General features: G+C 46.0%; 1 protein-coding gene and 1 long non-coding RNA gene across 2 annotated transcripts; one reads left to right on the forward strand and one right to left on the reverse strand.

Moving 5' to 3' along the window:
- Positions 1 to 1178: 1178 nt before the first annotated feature.
- On the reverse strand, positions 1179 to 14310 carry LOC144144210 (S-phase kinase-associated protein 2-like; the record flags this gene model as incomplete). The annotated part of the gene is given in 6 exon segments (XM_077675582.1): positions 1179 to 1234; positions 6176 to 6290; positions 8148 to 8256; positions 9687 to 9795; positions 11897 to 12191; positions 14163 to 14310. Coding segments are annotated over 6 exon segments (728 nt in total), but the record flags the coding sequence as incomplete, so codon positions are not given.
- A 396-nt stretch (positions 14311 to 14706) lies between these two features.
- On the forward strand, positions 14707 to 16480 carry LOC144144212 (uncharacterized). The gene is made up of 2 exons (XR_013317196.1): positions 14707 to 14892; positions 15336 to 16480. It is a non-coding gene; the product is annotated as an uncharacterized LOC144144212 (long non-coding RNA).
- Positions 16481 to 17082: the final 602 nt, after the last annotated feature.

Consider the following 17082-nt stretch of genomic DNA (forward strand, 5'->3'; position numbering starts at 1 on the left):
CATATTATATAGTAGACAAAAAACAAGTTTATACAAGTTTTAGGGTCCCGGAGATGAGATGAAGGTTTGAGCCCACCTAAACTACTGTTGAACAATGTATATATATTTATATTTTCATCTTTATAAACAGAGCCCCCCTCCCCCCTCCTCCCCCCCCCCACCCCTCTAATCTCCCCAAAGCTTTCCTTTCCCCTTCCACAGCTTTTCCCCACAAATACCACGTTAGAGATTGCTCTAGTGTGGGTATTAGGCTACGGGCAATGTAACTATCACACCTATAACTGCTATCAGATATATAAATAACTATTGCTTTCTGAATTCCTCTGCTTGCAGCTTCTTCACTGGGTTTTACTCATCTAGAATGCAAACACTTCACTGCATTACAAAGGCTGCCTGTGCAAATAAACTGAAATTAAATATTCAAACAAGAGAAAAATTTGGTGCCCTATTACACGGTCAATTCAATATTAGCACTAGAGCAGGCACTGCTCCTTAGTGACTCTTTGTTATTCTTGGTTTACAAAGGTCACAGTTGTGTTAAAGGTGTTCATGCATATTCAATAATAATTTACAATAATAACAATAATATTATAACAATATAATAATAATAATAATAATAAAGTAATAATTTTAAAAAGAAACTGTTGATGTTTAGAAAAACAACTGAAATGAATCCTCTGCAATAGCTGATGAACCTGGACTGGTCAGCCCCCTCAAGTGCAACCCCGAGTCTACATTCAATCTTAACCCTACTCACAGACACCCCCAGAGCACACAATTTTTTTCAATTCAGGTCAAAATATGGAGCTCTAAATTTAAATCTGGATATACAGCAGTCAGCGGACAGCCAAATGAGGTGGCGCAGTCTCCTGCTTGCTGGCACGACTATCGTTTTCACAGGAGGCTTCACAGACTAGAATTTTTCGCTCATGGTGCGTTTGGTGCTCTCGCAGCGGCGTAGCTGGAAATATATTTCCGGGGTTGTTATATACCACTCGGAAAATAAAAAAAAAGAAGAGAGATGCGCTGGACACCCAAACAATTAACTATGTCATTCTTTTGCATGCATAAATGTCGAGGAAGAGGTGCTCTGACAGCAATACAACCCCACCTGGCTACACCCCTGTGCTCCCATGTTAAACTAAAGAAAAGGAAGGGGTCACAGGCGTTGTAGGTACCTTCGGTCTGCCGGGCAGCAGAGCAGCGGAGTGTCGCCAAAGACGGGCGCCTTGACCTGAAAGAGCGTCGAGACCTCGTGTCAGTCGTGCACAAAGCAGTTGCTGTCAAAGGAGTACAGGCATAAAATTTCAAAGCTGAGATAACTATGTAAAAAGCTCCCTTTGATATCGAGATATCTCCTAGCAAGTTTCAATAGCAACCGCTAAGTATAAGATATTTTAAATCAATTTTAATCTTGGCATTCACGAGGAAGCTCAGAACGAATCCCCTTTCAACATCAGCATCAGCATGATGCGATGAGCACCTCATCCTTAAACAACAGACGCCAGGGCTCCCATGACGTAGCGAACACACTAGCTGCTGTTGGCGCGCACTGCTTCACCTTGTGCATCCTGTCATAGTTTTGGGACTGATGTCATGCTGCCTGCGACCACGATTAGTCAAGGCGCATGCGCACGCATCCAGACTGGCCGTGGTGCGATGGGAACAGTGATGTCTTGAGTGCCCTTTGGTCATGACGGCTGCCTCAGTGTTCGTTTTGTCGAAACCTAAACTGACAGAAATAAACAAAGCTGTAAATAATTATTTTCGTTGCAACTGACCATCTAATGTGCCCTACTATGATTACTGGGCTGTTAGGCATCCATTGCAGTGGTAAAAGTGTAACACGAAAATTTGGTGTCAGCAATCCTTTAAAGCATGGAACTGCCAAAGGGAAACACTACATTCTGTAAGTATTACAAAGTATGTAGGGAGAGGAGAGAGAATTAGATGCCCTTTATGTTACAGGATTTTATGACATAGTACTGAATACAAGCTGCAAGTCATGTAATGTCCCATACCTGCCAACCTGGAGACTTAGAAATTCGCAAAACCCACGGACGGGGGGAGGGGGGGTAGCACACTTTCATTTTTTTTTTTCAGTTTAAAAGGATTAACATTCTGTGTTCAACTAAAACCACCGTGAATAGCCATTCTGGCCGAATCACAATAAGGTCGCTATCACTGCGCACAAAACCTGTCAGGTTTGGCTAACTGTCAGCGGAGCTTTTTCGAAGCGATGTGGACCTCACATCACAAGCACATGTAGGGCGAAATCCAGTTTTCTTCCCTTTCTTCAACGACACGTATCTTGGAAATTCTGATGTGTCGCGGCTTTGAGCCCGCCATTTCTCTGCGAAGCAACTAGCGCAACCGTATCACAGGTCATACTGCATGGGACGCGGCAGTCATAGAGTTTCATACAAATAACTAGAGGGGAAACTGGCGCTAGTGTCAACGCGAACATGGCAGCGGCGCTTACGCTTCAATGGGAATGATGGGTAGTTTTGGAACCGGATTGCGTAGGATCAAAACGGGCTTATGGCTGCGCAAATTGTGTTTTTTGACAAAAAAGCTCTTACTGCCCGGTTCTCCGTTTACAAATTACATGGCGAACAAGAAAGTTAGTGACAAAAAACCGGTTTTGTACGAAATAAAACGGCGCGTTTAAATACAAAGCAGACGCGGAGTCGAGAAGGTTTGTGGAGCAGGTTTGCCATTTTTCGCCAACTACAGCAGGACGCGGACTTTTTTAAAAACTACTTGTAAAAGTTTCGGCGCTGGTGGTTTGTACTAGTAAGAAAATTTTTGTGCTCATAAGAAAAAAGAAACCGATTACCTTTGGAGAAGTTATATAGTGACATACATCAAGCTGCGTTCCTATCAGCCGCCGGTGCTGCTGTTCTACGCAGTAGGAGCCGGCGTTCGCACGGAGGGTTTGGCTGTTCCAAGCGATTCGCAACCGTCGTCAGCTTCGACAATACATTGCTCTGCCGAATGAGAGCGCCGCAACTCCTAATTAGCAGACAACTTCGCCGCACAGAGCGCCGTCATTTGTGTTTTCGTGCTCGCTGTGCGGCAATGCATTGATAACCCACCCAATTCGCAACTCTGGTTGTAAACATTCCATTCAGGGCGGCGTCAGTGCACGCGAGGCATGCAGTTCAAGGAGAAACGCATTTTGATCACTCCTCCCAACACCCCGCCTAGGCAAATGCGTTCGTGCAAATCCAAAACGAAAACGAAACTGCCTGCAATTCATAGTAAGTTTTAGGAGCCATCAAGCGCCAATCCGAATCCACAATTACCCATCACGCCCATTGAGGCGTACGATCGCAGCGCCAGTTTCCCCTCTAGTTATATTGTAAGAAACTCTATGGCGGCAGTCATACAAAGAGCGACACAACACCGAAGTCCTAACTGTCCCGCAAACAACGCGCCATAACCAGGCTCACAGAGGTGGTACCGAGTTCTGGATATGGATGCGTAGCCCACCCAATAGACGACAGGAGTCGTAGCTTCTGCTGGTGATGATAACAAGAGTACATACTGCCCCCTCGTGGTGGCGCAAGGTGCTGTTTTAATAATGTTCTCTTTGTTTTTCGAAAATCCGTAAAATTTCAGGCAAGATCCGTAAAATTGTAAGACGGGTCGAAATTTGTACATTTTACGGAAAATTCGGAAGAGTTGGCAGGTATGGTAACCCCATAAAATTAAGGTAAAGGAACCACCAATCAAAATTTTTCAAATAACTGCAAGTAAGCTGGGTGCATGTCTGGTCCTATACAGTCGAACACGGATATATCGAACACGGGTATATCGAATTATTGTCTATATCGAACTCATGAATTATCCCCTTGAAAATTCTGTGTAAAAGTATAGGAATTCGTACGTTTATATCGAACGGTATTTTTCCCGACATTGGGTATATCGAACGCCGCGCGAGCTGGAAGGTGCTCTTCGGCGGTCGCTGTACCCCCCGATTTCCGCGGTCGCTTAGTGCCTTCGCCGAAACCCGACTTCGGCGAAGTGCCTTCGCCGATACCTCGGAGCGTCACGCTTGCTTTCTCATGGATAACTGCTCGGCCAACCAAACCACCTGCGAGCTCGACAACATCGAGCTCAAGTTTCTGCCTCCAAACACAACAGCCAGGCTGCAGCCGCTCGACCGCTCGACTAAGTCGTTCAACGTTGGGGACAGGAGGCGACTCCTCGGTAGGCTTTTGATGAACCTCCGCGTGGGCACCTAGCTTAAAGTTGACCAGCTGGGGGCCATACACATGATGACGGGTGCCTGGAACAGCGTAAAGCAGAGCATGGCCAACTGCTTCCGGAAGGCAGGCTTCGTGACGTCTGAATTTTAGGAAGCTTGCGAAGACGGCGACGATGACGAAGAGGGCATGGATGACACCTTTCGCGAGCTGTCGTCCCTTTTCCCGGCTGCTGTTCCAGCAGGAGTGTCTACCGGCAACTTCGCGAACGCTGACAGGAATGTTTAGGCTGTTCCGAGCGCCGGTGACGAGGATATCGTAGCTGCGGTTGCAGGAACCCAGGCACATAGCTCGAGTGGCGAAGATCATCCGGACGCGGATGAGGCTACACGATCGTACTCCACCGGTGAACTGGCGGCTGCATTCAGCTTCATTCGACGTAGTTGCGCGACATGGAAGGAACTGGGCTGTCGCACCTGGATATCCTCGAGAAGATCAAGACCATCGTCTTTAATTTCATATACAGGACGAAGAAGCAGGCCAAGATCAGCGATTTCTTTTCACTCAAATAAAGCATCCTGTTGCGTCGTTAGTGCGGACTTAGTTGTCATTCTCGAATGCGCCGATCGGTAAGTGGTCGTCCGCCCCAGGTGAGGTCTCAGAGCCCATATTTTTTATATCGAATTTTTCATATATCGAACTATTTCGCGATCCCCTTGGAGTTCGATATATCCGTGTTCGACTGTATAGACTGGCACTGAATACGTGGCATGGTAAGCTCATGCCCTCTTTGCATTGAATATGGAGGTAGGTATGTTTATTAACAACGCATAAAGTTTGCCTCTTTGTGCGTTTAGTTGGCAACAAATTGAACTATGACATTCATGCAAAACTTCCCAGTTCACAATTTAAAAAAAAATAATGAAAAAAGCATAGTTTACAGCGCTAGGGCTACACTTGGGCTACAAGGCGCCTCGTAGTGGAGGGCTTCGAGTTAATTTTGACCCCCTGGGGACCTTTAACGTGCACCAAAATCTCAACACGGGCATTTTCGCTTTTCACCTCCATCAGGAAAGCAGCCACCATGGCTGGGATTAAACCCATGACCTTGGATTCAGCAGCACAACGCCTTTGTAACTCAGCGACCGCAACCGGTGCGGGCCACAATTTCAAGCCACTTTCCCTGTTTTGTGCCAACCTGTTCTCTGAAAGGAGTGAATCCACCCTCCCTCCAATGTCAATCTTTATGAAAAAAAAAAAAAAAAAAGGAACAAAAAAGGACATGCTTATAAATAAGAAGTGTTATTTATAACTTCTCAAATTTTGCCATTTTTTGATAATGATTAACGCCTCATTAATCATTAGTCAGAAGTGTTAAAAAAAAGCTCCACTGCACAACTTGCTGCACCTGCCGGCGGATCGCATAAACAGCCATGACGCGCCTTTGACGCTCTGGCCAACGAGGGCTTCTTCTTCTGGCCAGCCAAGCAGCTGGAGAACTGGTCGAGCTCTGCTGCGCACGCTTCACCCATTTGCTGCGCCCTGCGCACAGAGAGCTTGTGCGCAGGCTTGCTTCCGAGTTGCTGATCGTCCGGCCGCTCGCTGGACGGTTGCAACGTCCCCTTAATGGCCGCGCTTTCCTTGATTTCGGTTTCAAATCACAGATTATTCCTGACGGCTTGCGGCGACCACTATATTTTGCATTTTGCTTTCTTTTTCAACAGACTATACGGAAATGGTGTTTTCAAGAGGTCAAAATTTTGAGTGCAGCTGGCCTTTAATCTTAGGCCACTTCAGCTGCGAACTAATTTTAGGACCCTTTCCTGCCTCGGTCAATTGCAAAAACGAATTCCCGTACCAAGTGTGACTGCAAGTCTAGGCTTATTCGATTTGCAGCCTTTTAGAGCTCCATAATGGGGGGTATCTTCAAGTAAACCGAAAAGCGCCGACACGGCAGCACTCACGGAAGCCATGGCTAGCCTGAGGACGACGACCCCTCGGTTGAGCACGTTTCCGAGCACGCCGGGGCTGATGTGCTTCTGGGTGAGGTCAATGCGGCGCCAGAGGCTCTCGTCGAACCTGCGCACAGCCACCAGCACACACGATATTCTAACTGGAAAATTGCGCTGTCAACGTAACCCGCTGGTCACTCATCAAAAACCCAAAAATTTGAAGTACGATTATGCTTTGCTGGGTACCCCCCCAACCCTAACCATGTCACGATCGGATTCGCACAAAAATGCAGAACTGGCGGAAGTGACATGTTTAATTGTTATAATCGCCCAAACTAGTCGAACGTAATTTTGGAAAACCAAAAGTACAAACTTTTAAAAATGTATACATAAAAGTGAACTTGATTGTCACAGGACTCATATGTAGATAATGTTCCCCATGACTACCGTACTTATTCGATTATAAGCCAGGCACAATTATAAGGCAAGGGTGCACTTTGGAGAGTAACAAAAATCGTCACACATATATATATATATATATATATATATATATATATAGCTTCGCATATAGTGCGGGAATACCTTTGAGACTGGATATAGGGAAAAAACCTCGCCTTATATTCAAATAAATATGGTATGACCCCAGACGAACGACAATGACGAAGAAATGGCTGGCGCGTGTGTTCCCCGTGCTGGCTCACTCATGGTTGCAGTGGAAATAGATCGACCATCATTCTTCACCATGGTTCCTGTCACTATTGTCTGGCCGCCATGTAACAATATGCATATGATACACCTCCCCCCCAAAACAAAAAGACAAAAATACGAACAAAAAAAGTGAAAATGGCACAACCATGTAACGCTTTTCATTTTCACAAAGATGCAGAGTTGGCAGAGAGAAGCGGAGTAAAAGTGCTATACACATTACTAGACAATCCTCTGAATTTCCGCACATTTTTTTTTACTCCCGTCTTTACATGCACGATACAGATCGGTCGCTTGTGCTCAGGCCACACATTTAAGGTGACGGAAACCTTCCAGCAGAAAGTTAGGCCAGCCCTGACACGTTTTTTTGTCTCTGCCAGATGTGACACCCTTCCAGGAGAATTAAGTTAAACCTATCGCATTACTGATAACGATAATAACAATAATGAAACAAACATGTTCCCACCAATCTCCCGCACTAACGGGTGATATTATAGAACCACCTGTGCAATCACTACCGTATTTTCGCGATTCTAAGCACTCCTTGATTCTAAGCACCCTCCCCTACTTACGGGAAAAAAAAAATTGGAAAATAGTTTGCATACGAATCTAAGCACCCGCTTTTCTAAGCAACCATCATAAGGTGGATTTGAGACCAGTGGAAGTGGGCCCGTGTTGACGCTGGGGCCAAGTTTTCAATTACAAACCACTTCAGCGGAACAAAAGAAGTCCGCCGGCCTAAGCGGCACGGCGGACTCGAATGGTAGTGAGGGTTGCTGAGGATCAGACGTAAGCAATGGGTACAATGTCTGTACCTATTTTTCTTTTGAATGTTTGCCAAATAAACCTTTTTCACTTGCGCCTGTCCCGTCGAGAGACAGCCAACCTATCTAGTAACATTGAGATACGGCCGGGAAAAAAAGGAAGGGGGGGGGGGGGGGGGGGTGTAATTTAGGCTTTTTGAATCTAAACACCCCCCCTCACTTTGGGCATCGCGTTCGTGGAAAAAAAGGGGGTGCTTAGAATCGAGTAAATACGGTAACTCAGCCTCGAAGTCCTGCTATGCAGAGGTGCACTGGATACTTGGCATTTGCAGTCAGAACAAGAATCCGCAAAATTAATAGTCCTCCGGTCTACCTGTAATCCGGGTGGATTGTCCGGTCTCTACTACTACTTCTACCACTCCCGTAAAGCTAGAAAATGCAGATTAATGAGGAAGGGACCACACTGAACATTACAGTTGGAACACATCCCCCATTTGAATCGTTAAACGACTTACGCTAGCCGCATCCACCGTTTGCAGACACGCCCGCAACTGGCCAGGACCGTCTTGGGCAGCCACTTGAAGACATCTAAGATCATCTCGTCTGATAGATCCATAAAGGGGTCTGTTGAGGGAAAAGCCAGGGAGGCAACGTTTTAAACACCTCGCAGAGAAGAGTCACCCGGCTTAAGAGAAAGACTAAAGCACCGAACACATTTTCATCACTTTGCTTAGATGGCTCTGTAAAATACACCTAGCAGAGCCAGAAGGCATCTAAAGACCTTACAGAGATTGGAAGGCGCTCCACGTCTACCGTTGATATTTTCAACGTCACGAACGTCCACAACTTCAATAGGTGAGGTAACGACAAGTCAAAAATGTACGTTTCAATTGTTGCCAATAAAACGAGGGGGAGCATAAATCTGAATTTTGGTGCTTCGAAGCCTAGACCAAAATTGTCAATGCCAAACAGCGATACTTTAGCCCCTTACCGCATAGCGTATCATATATGATACGCATCAAACTTTGTTTTCTCGCGGAGCGCGAGTGAAGATAAAACGATCTGCCACGTTTTGCTTGAATTTATATCCTGTTAGGCAACTACACCTGCAGTGGCTCCATCTTCCGAAGCTATTTTGAACCCCATTTGTACTCCACAACATGGGGAGGAATCGTTACAGTCTCAATGCTCCAAGTGGTAGGTGAATGCAATTTTTTTTTGTATTTTTGGCATGTACTATCGTTTCAAAAAAATTATTAGTGAGTTAAATGGCTCCGTCTTCCTCTTGTGATAATTTGAGCGCCGAACACATTTGAAATGAGCAGTGATGACTACATTTCGAGCCGTATCACATATGATACACTATGCAGTTAGCCGCCCCGACTCAAAAGCCCCAGCGCCACGTTGCAGAAAAAAATGAAAATGGTATTAGAAGAGTACCAAAAGTTCCTGCTAGATGCGCTTCAGCATCATGGGAGGCCACTGGGGCCCTGGACCTAGGATTCCACCCATGAATTCCACTCCGCTCTACCCCCTTCCCCATTCCCTCCTTTTCCTATTCCTTAATAAAGTTTGTTCAGTCAGTCAGTCAGGATGCCGGAGTGGCGTCGTCATCTCAGAAACAGGGCATCATCATGTGTCATCATCGTTATCAAGGAGTGTCGTCATGATCACCCTGAAACTGTCTTAGTGATGATCTCTCAGGGAAGCTGCAGCACCTTGGTGCAATAAATGTAATTTCACCAACTCTCTACTCGTTTTTCAATCCCGCTGCCTTTTTCTCTTCGTCTCCTATGCTGTTCTTCATGTGCAAAAAAATTACCCATAACAGCATGTGTATCATATGTGATACGTGAAGGAAAAAAAAAAATAATAATAATAAATCTAAACCGTGTGTTCATTTTAAAAACTAAGCTTAGTTTTGACGTTTGCGTTACAAATCATGGCTAGTTTACCACGAGAAAAAAAATTCATGCAGTAAGTTCAACATCTGCACTGAAACGAGACATCAGTGGTGGAGAATCGGGCCTGCAAGGGGCAGTGTCTTTGCGTACCTTTTCCATTGTTAAGTTCCTGCCTGGTGTTGCGCTTGCACAGAGCGAAGGCAGCGGTAATCGTCCTCTGCGGTGTGCCTCCAAGGGACGGTATTTCCCGTTTCTGTCCCTGCAACAAGAAAGCGAGTGGTGTCAGCAGGTGGTCCCCCAGAAGTGGCCTTTATGGTTTAAACCACAGTGTCAAATCAGGTAGCAAGCCCTCGAATATGCTGTTTAGCTAGAATAGCCTGAAACCTACGTGTGACCCACTTGCTTAAATGGTCTCCTTCCCCTCTACCCACCCAAATCAGCAAAAGCAGCCCAAGACATTTTCATGCATTTTATTTGCCAGCCCACCATTTTTTCCTCCTACCTGTATACATTCAACACCACAGCTCTTTGCTACACTTAAGGGTGGAGAGTGATGCATTAGCGACAGACCTGTGCTTTTCATACTCCAATAAATGAAAAAAAAAAAAAAAAAAAGAAAGAAAAAGAAAGAAAAGAAGATCACAACATTTTGATTTCTATTGTCTCTTATTCTATTCAGTGATATATCATATACAGGTATAACTGGTGCTGTGTGCTATCTGAATGTGTGTGCGGGCAAATATTGAAACTTATAAATACACCATTAGATTTTGGAGACTTAGGGTCATTGGCACATTGCTCATGTGCAGGGCCCTCACTCCTGTGGAGTACCTAAGAGCATTTCCAGCCCACCTGAATGCCATTTTTGGCAGGGCTGTTTCAAATAAAGTTCTCTCTCTCTCAATTTGGCTTTCTCAGCGAGTTGGCGACATCTGTTAGCATCATCAGCTCCTATTTCAAACAAAGCCAGTGCAAACTTGCAAGTGGGAGGGGGTTGTGCAAACAAGCACTGCTCATTTTTTGTTGTCTAAATCTCCAAACAGAGCTGTTGCATGTCTCGGGCATTGTAATTCAAGATGTCCCACTCTGCACTTTGCAACGTTTGTTGGTTGCAAATGTGAGTTTAGCTGCCACCACTGGCACTCCTTTACATGGTAGCTACGAGAGAGAGAGAGAGAGAGAGAGAGAGAGAGAGAGAGAGAGAGAGAGAGAGAGAGAGATGTCACAGCATGCACTAGTTGTGCAAGGCTGGAGAAAAAGCAGAGTCGGGCTTCGTTGGACATTTAGCTGTTGCACCTCGCATAGATTTCCGAAGTTGCTGAGAGTTCTCTATGACTGGCAGGCCTGGATCATTTTGTCCAGAGCCTTCCACATCTCTTCCAAAGTGGACTCCGCTAGCACGTGCTAGAACCCACGGCAACTGGCTTTGCGAACTCGGCGTCTGTGCACCCCACGTCAGGCACGTGAACTGGTAAGGAGAACAGCAGGACAGAGATCACGCCACGATTGCTGGGCAGAGTGTTTTTGAAGGTTGAGCTGGCCAACACCAGGTGCTCCTCACGTGGCGCACGCTCACGTGTGCTCAGTATTGTTCCTCGGTATTTTTTACAAGCTCCTCAGATGGAGCAAGCCCGGACGCCGCTACTGTAAACCAGCCTTTATACCAAGCGTTGTTCAGTGACGTCATGGCTTGACGGGCGCCTACGAGGCTCGGCGAAGCCATGCTTAGGCTAGCAAAGCGAGCGCAAAGCTATGCATAGCTGTGCCAGGGGTTCGAAGAAAACCCGAGGCGACCTCATCGCTTTGCGAGTTATTTTGGTGCAACAGACAATGCTCGAATCAAACAGCTTTGCTGTTAAAAACTAAACCCAGTGCCACCCAGTGCAAAACCGCTGAAACAGTGGGGCTGTGGTTCTTTTCTGCCCGCCCGAGAATGGCATCATCGTCACAGCGTAATCCTAGGATTTGCGCAAAGAAATTGGCAGCTAAACGTCCTGCCCCTGCGGGACCACTGTGTCCTTTTTATCAGTGGGTCTGGGAACGGGTTTCTGCAAGGCTGCTGGCGGTTCTTGGAACCTGCTCGTACTCATGTGTGACGCACGACCTACAGCAGACGGACGAAAAGGCTAGACTTACAACAACTCCACTGTTAAAAATGTGATCCAGCTAGAAACAAAACATTTTAAGATTCTTACATTACGCTTCCCGCCTAAGCAGTCGTGCAGCAGAAAACTAACACGAGAGAGATAGTGCAAAAAACTCAACATGAATGTTAGCTTTCATCAGCAGTCGCACAAAACCTTCATGCGAAATCTCCTATGTGTTTGGACAATATTTCGCATTCAGTTAGGATTACCTACCTTGCAGAACTTGCGCGACGCCCTTGGCGGTGACGGCGGGACAAGAGAAGTGAAACTGGTGTGTGGGGATTCATCGTCAAGGTAGCTGACACCCATGTCTTCGAGAATTTCACTCGGGACGCGGTCTTCAACGGCCCATCTGTCTTTCGGCACATTTTCAAAATCGTCATCCGAGATTGCCACGTTTTCGATGCCGTTTGCCGCCGTGGTTATGGGCGATCGCTTCACGTTTTGTCTTCGACGCTTGCTGGGAGGGTGGTTCGCCGAGATGTCTTGCAAGGGGCTACGGTTCTTGCTGTTCATCGAAAAGGAAAACAGAAGAAAGTAGGTGGGGAACATCAATCGCATGCAGAGCTTGCCGCATAAAGGGGTAACCACATGCAGTGATGGCAAAGAGCGACGCGGAAAGCGTAACTTGGTGTGTAGAACAAAGAAATAGTATGGGTGACAGCAACGAGGGGAAAAAAAAATTAATACCCTGCCGCCGATGCCCTCTATCAGTGTCGCTCACTTGTGGGCTGCTTCTGGCTGGTCAAACGCGAGCGGTAGTTTGTCGCTGTTCGCTCGTTTGCTGTCGCCTACACTACCTGTTTGCTGCACCCTTTTGAGTTACATTTTTCGCGCCGTTCGTTATGGTCGCTGTATGTGGTTACCTCATAATGCTGTGATGAGCAGTAAGCATAATCAGTTCAACAGCTTAAAAATAGAAATAAAAGGAAGATGGAGGGGAAAGGGCTCAATATTTCCAAGCAAGAAGACTATGCAACGGAGGAAGAATTATGTGGAATTGTAGTAAGGAAGGAATGACATTGTTTGGCCCGGCAGACACCGTGATTTCATCCCCAACCCCACCACCCTACTCCTCAAACTACTGCAAACATTTGTCATCGAGTCACTCGATTGATTGATTGTAGGGTTGAGGCGCGCCGTAGTGGAGGGCTCCGGATTAATTTTGACCACCTGGGGATCCTTAACGTGCGCCGAAATCTCGTACACACGGACGTTTTTGCTTTTCGGCTCTATCAGACAAGCGGCCGCCGCGGCCGGGAATCGAACCCGCGACCTCGTCATCGAATCACTCATCTGACGGTCTCTATGACCTCCGCTCGTGGAGCACATAACCTTCAGCCGCCTCCACCACATAATAAACCAGAAACCCACAATTCGGACGTGAATTGTGTGTAATAAAGTCACCGCTTTCTCATTCAATTTGCAAACATCGCAGGGCACAGTCAAATGCCGTTTGATTCGGCTACCCCGTTTAGTTGTCGGTTAGTAGTTACGATCACCTTCATGCCAGCGAGGTAAAACTTTCTAAAAATAAAATAGAGTCTAAACACCCGAGATAAGGCAATAACGAGTTCTTATACAGACATTGAATTAACCGGATGAGCCACATCTGCGAGAGCTAATCCCACCGCTTCGAGTACTGGCCGCAGCAACACTGCCACGTTTGAACTTTTGAAACAAACGGAAGTTACGCGGCAAAAATAAAACCACGTCTTCAATTCCCCTTGTCGACAACATTGCTACAATTACGTTTTATTCCCGGTATTTCAAAAGCAACATGATTCTACGGCAAACTGGGCCGGCCTCGAATTCAGCCCTGCAAAGCGCCGGAGAAAACGGCGCTAACATTACGCGGTTACTGCGAGTTATTTTTCGAGTATTGAATGTTCTGGCCTCACAATACGCACTTTGAAACCTGCCATATTACCTATATAATTCATTAATTTAAAGTATCGTACAAAGATTAACCAATATCCTGTAGAATACTCGGGGATAACGAATTGGCGCCCAACGTACTTGGCGCGCTAAGGCAGTTTTGGCGGGGTAGCAACCGTCACCTAAATCGCCCTACAAACAACGAAAAGGCATCATTTTGATAACAAAAACTACCCCATCTGTGCCTTCGGTTCTTCTTGCCAAAAAATATTAGGTTTGGTGATTAAAGCCACCAATCAGACACAAAGGGTGACTAACCGGCCAGTCACAGTTCTAACGGCAACTGCTTCGGTACCTTTTTGCAGCGATCGGCAAGAAACTTGGTAACACATTTCGATCACAAAAATTTATAATATATAGACGCTGGCTAACAAAACTACTCCATTTTCGCAAAAATTGTGCTAGATTATGTAACCGATCGCAGGCATCGGCGGCAATCCTTTGGAATGCAGCGCCCAGTGAAGCGACTGCTACGATTTGAGGACCCAAAACTTGAAAGCTAGGAATGTTTAGGCGGCAGGGTGCCTCGAAATCGACCTACCTTTCGCAACTGGAGTAAGTGAAGGGAACGACTTTTTGATCCATATTCAGGGTGCCCCGATCGGTACTTATATGATTGCCGCCGTCCCCGCGTTGCACCCCAAGAGTCACGTACCACCTCGGCGGCTGTTAGCGGCCAATGAACCAAATTGCTCGCACGAGCAACCCCGGTCAAAATCGAGCGACGCGATTGGCTGCTGGAGAGTTTACTACTGGACGTATGCAGCAAACCGTTTTACCCCAAGTTTGTTTGGCAGCGTCCCCTTGAGTTATTTTTTCTTAACTTTTTAAATTTTATATTTTTATTTTAGCCAAATTTAGAAAGAATAAAAATACTAATTGTTGTAATTATTTGCTATTTATTTATTAACCGCTTGTATTTTTGCTTTTTGATACAGTTTTTTGGCGTGCCCCGCGCGGGGTACGAGATCTAGCCCCCTCGCGGTGGCTCCTGCCCCGCAGAAGTGACGTCAAACTAAACTAGTCACGTGACTTCCTGTGACGTCACATTTTTTTTTTTTTTTTTTTTGCACATTCGAAGCGTTTGAAGGCATTGACGGCGTGTGTTGCTCCATGTGGGATTCTGGCCTTGGCTCTAACCGCAAGCCTGCGCAACGTTACGTCCTTATCGCCTTGCACAGCGGCTCCCTCACGGCGCTTTTTTCTTGTTGGGAGAATTGTTTGCAATTATTTATTGAGCATTTTTCGTGAACTTGCTGCTGCTAGTCTTGGTAAGCCTAACGCATCCTAATTTGGCAAGCTGCTTCGCCCCGCTTTTTTCCGTGCTCCTTTTGTTGCCGTTAAATATGTTGCTAGCGTCATATTGTCTTGCAGTTCGCGTGCCATCGGCTTTATGCTCCTGCATTCGTTGTCTACTTGTTCCGATCGCTACTTGCATTCCAAGCCTTGTATTTTGATTCTGGCGTAAAACGTGCGGATCAGTTTTCCAGCGCTTTGCGCCGTGGCTAACGAGGTAGCCGAATTTGATGACGTGATAACGCGAGCGACGCAGTGCCAGCGGCGTCAGTGTGTGCACGAATCAAGTATCGTCAGGTAGCGCAAGGCATCGTCGAACGCAATCCGTCGTCGCATGTAGCCTGTTCTGCAATTTTTCTCGGGGCACTGCAAGAAACCTTACTACCCCGCGGAAACGATCCATGCACGCTGCATGCAGGGAGCGCAGCTCCACTTTCGTGGGTGGCCTGGTGAATGGGAGAGCCCAGGAGCCTCCCGTCCATGGGCAGCATGGTGCTCAGCTATCGCTGAAACCAGCCGCTAACTGGCTGGCTTCCTGTGCAAGGAGGCGCAAGCTCCAAATGTGCAAGTTCGGGAGAAGTCAAGCCTTGATAAGATCGCCGTTTGTGCCAAGCTTGACACTTGTGTTAAATAGTGCTTTCAAGTTTGGTGTGCTCAAGGTAAACAAGTGACTCTTGTTGTTCATCTATGTTTTTCGAATTTGTTGCTTCGAATAATACTATTGTGCTTTCATGATAGGCAAGACCTCAAATGAGCTGCGAATGTTAAGCAATCTCTAGGCAGCCATTATTGAATGCACAGGAAACAACGTTTTGTCTACCTTGAAATTTTCTACATAGGGTTCGTGGAACTGCCATCTAGCAAGTTTAATAAAAGGTTGTTATCTGCTCAATTATAGTAAATAGGTAGCAAGGGATAGATAGGATAGCCCTCCCTCCTCACCAGCTAATCGTCTGGCAGCGTCTCATAACTTCCTTCACAATTACCGCATGGATTTTATTTCCCTAACCTTTGCCCCACTGCCTTCTTGCTTCAACCCGGTTAGTCAACAAAACTTCATCCTGCATCTGTTCTGATTATGTATTTTGGTACGCTAGTTTTTTGTTTACTCGTGTTTGGCTTGGATGTCAACACAACCAACAACAATACTTTCATGCCCACTCAGTTGGATGGCCAGTAATGGTGAGAGCTTCTCTCGAAGGCTTACAGTGGATTCACGAATTCTGATTGACTGTGACATCGATGTACCCATCCAGAGCACCCTGTGGAATTCAACTTGAGGTTAATACTTGTGTTCACAGCTGGTAATTGTCTGCTCTGTGAGGGGGGTGAACAGTAAAAGTTTCTAATTGCAAGGAGATATTTCATGTTCTTTTGCTTTTTAACTCTGTGCTGTGTAAAAAACTGTTGCGGCTAATTGATTAAGTGACTATGCTTAGTCGTAAGGGCCATAATACAGTGTCCCATATTTTGTTTGCAACGATGCATACCCAGCAGAGCTCAACTGCTAGAAAGCACAATCTCTGGTGGTGGTAATTAGCTTGAAAAAAAAAAAAAAAAAGGGCACTGAAACTATTTTTTAAGCTAACAAGCCTGAAAAACAGTTTATGGAGCACATCTACAAGGGAATGGTTCTTGTACAGCTTGACATTACCCTCTCCTGATAGTACTTAATACCTTGTGCAGGAACTGGAACCAAGGACACCTAGTTTGTGAATATTGCAGTACAGCTGAAAGCTGTATGTATCGTGGAAGGCTTCAACAATAAAATGACTCTAATTAACGTACTTCTGCTTTGGTGTCAATGGGCAGCATGTGAGCATTGATCCGTGCTTCGCTGTTGACATTTTTGCTACACAAAAACAGGCTTGATCAGGCACTGTAGCAAGTCTTCATGAAAAAACACGGGAAAGAAACTGGACAAAAAAGCTGCGAACACATGGACACTGTTCATCACAGCACCTACCTTTCCTTGTACTTCAGTACTGTTATTGTCGCTGTATTTCTCCCCAAAATATAAATCAACTCTCCAAGATTCACACCTTCAGACAGAAAGCAAACATGGTGTTTGTCAATGACAAGTGATTCTACCAAACTTCCGTGGCTGTGAAAAAAGTCAGTGAGTAGCTCTACTTTCTCTGCACAGTCTGTGGTGTGAAGTTCCT

Source organism: Haemaphysalis longicornis, unplaced genomic scaffold (assembly GCF_048455015.1).
Source record: "Haemaphysalis longicornis isolate Haplotype H1 unplaced genomic scaffold, Haemaphysalis longicornis Haplotype H1 scaffold_668, whole genome shotgun sequence".
Classification (NCBI taxonomy): domain Eukaryota; kingdom Metazoa; phylum Arthropoda; class Arachnida; order Ixodida; family Ixodidae; genus Haemaphysalis; species Haemaphysalis longicornis.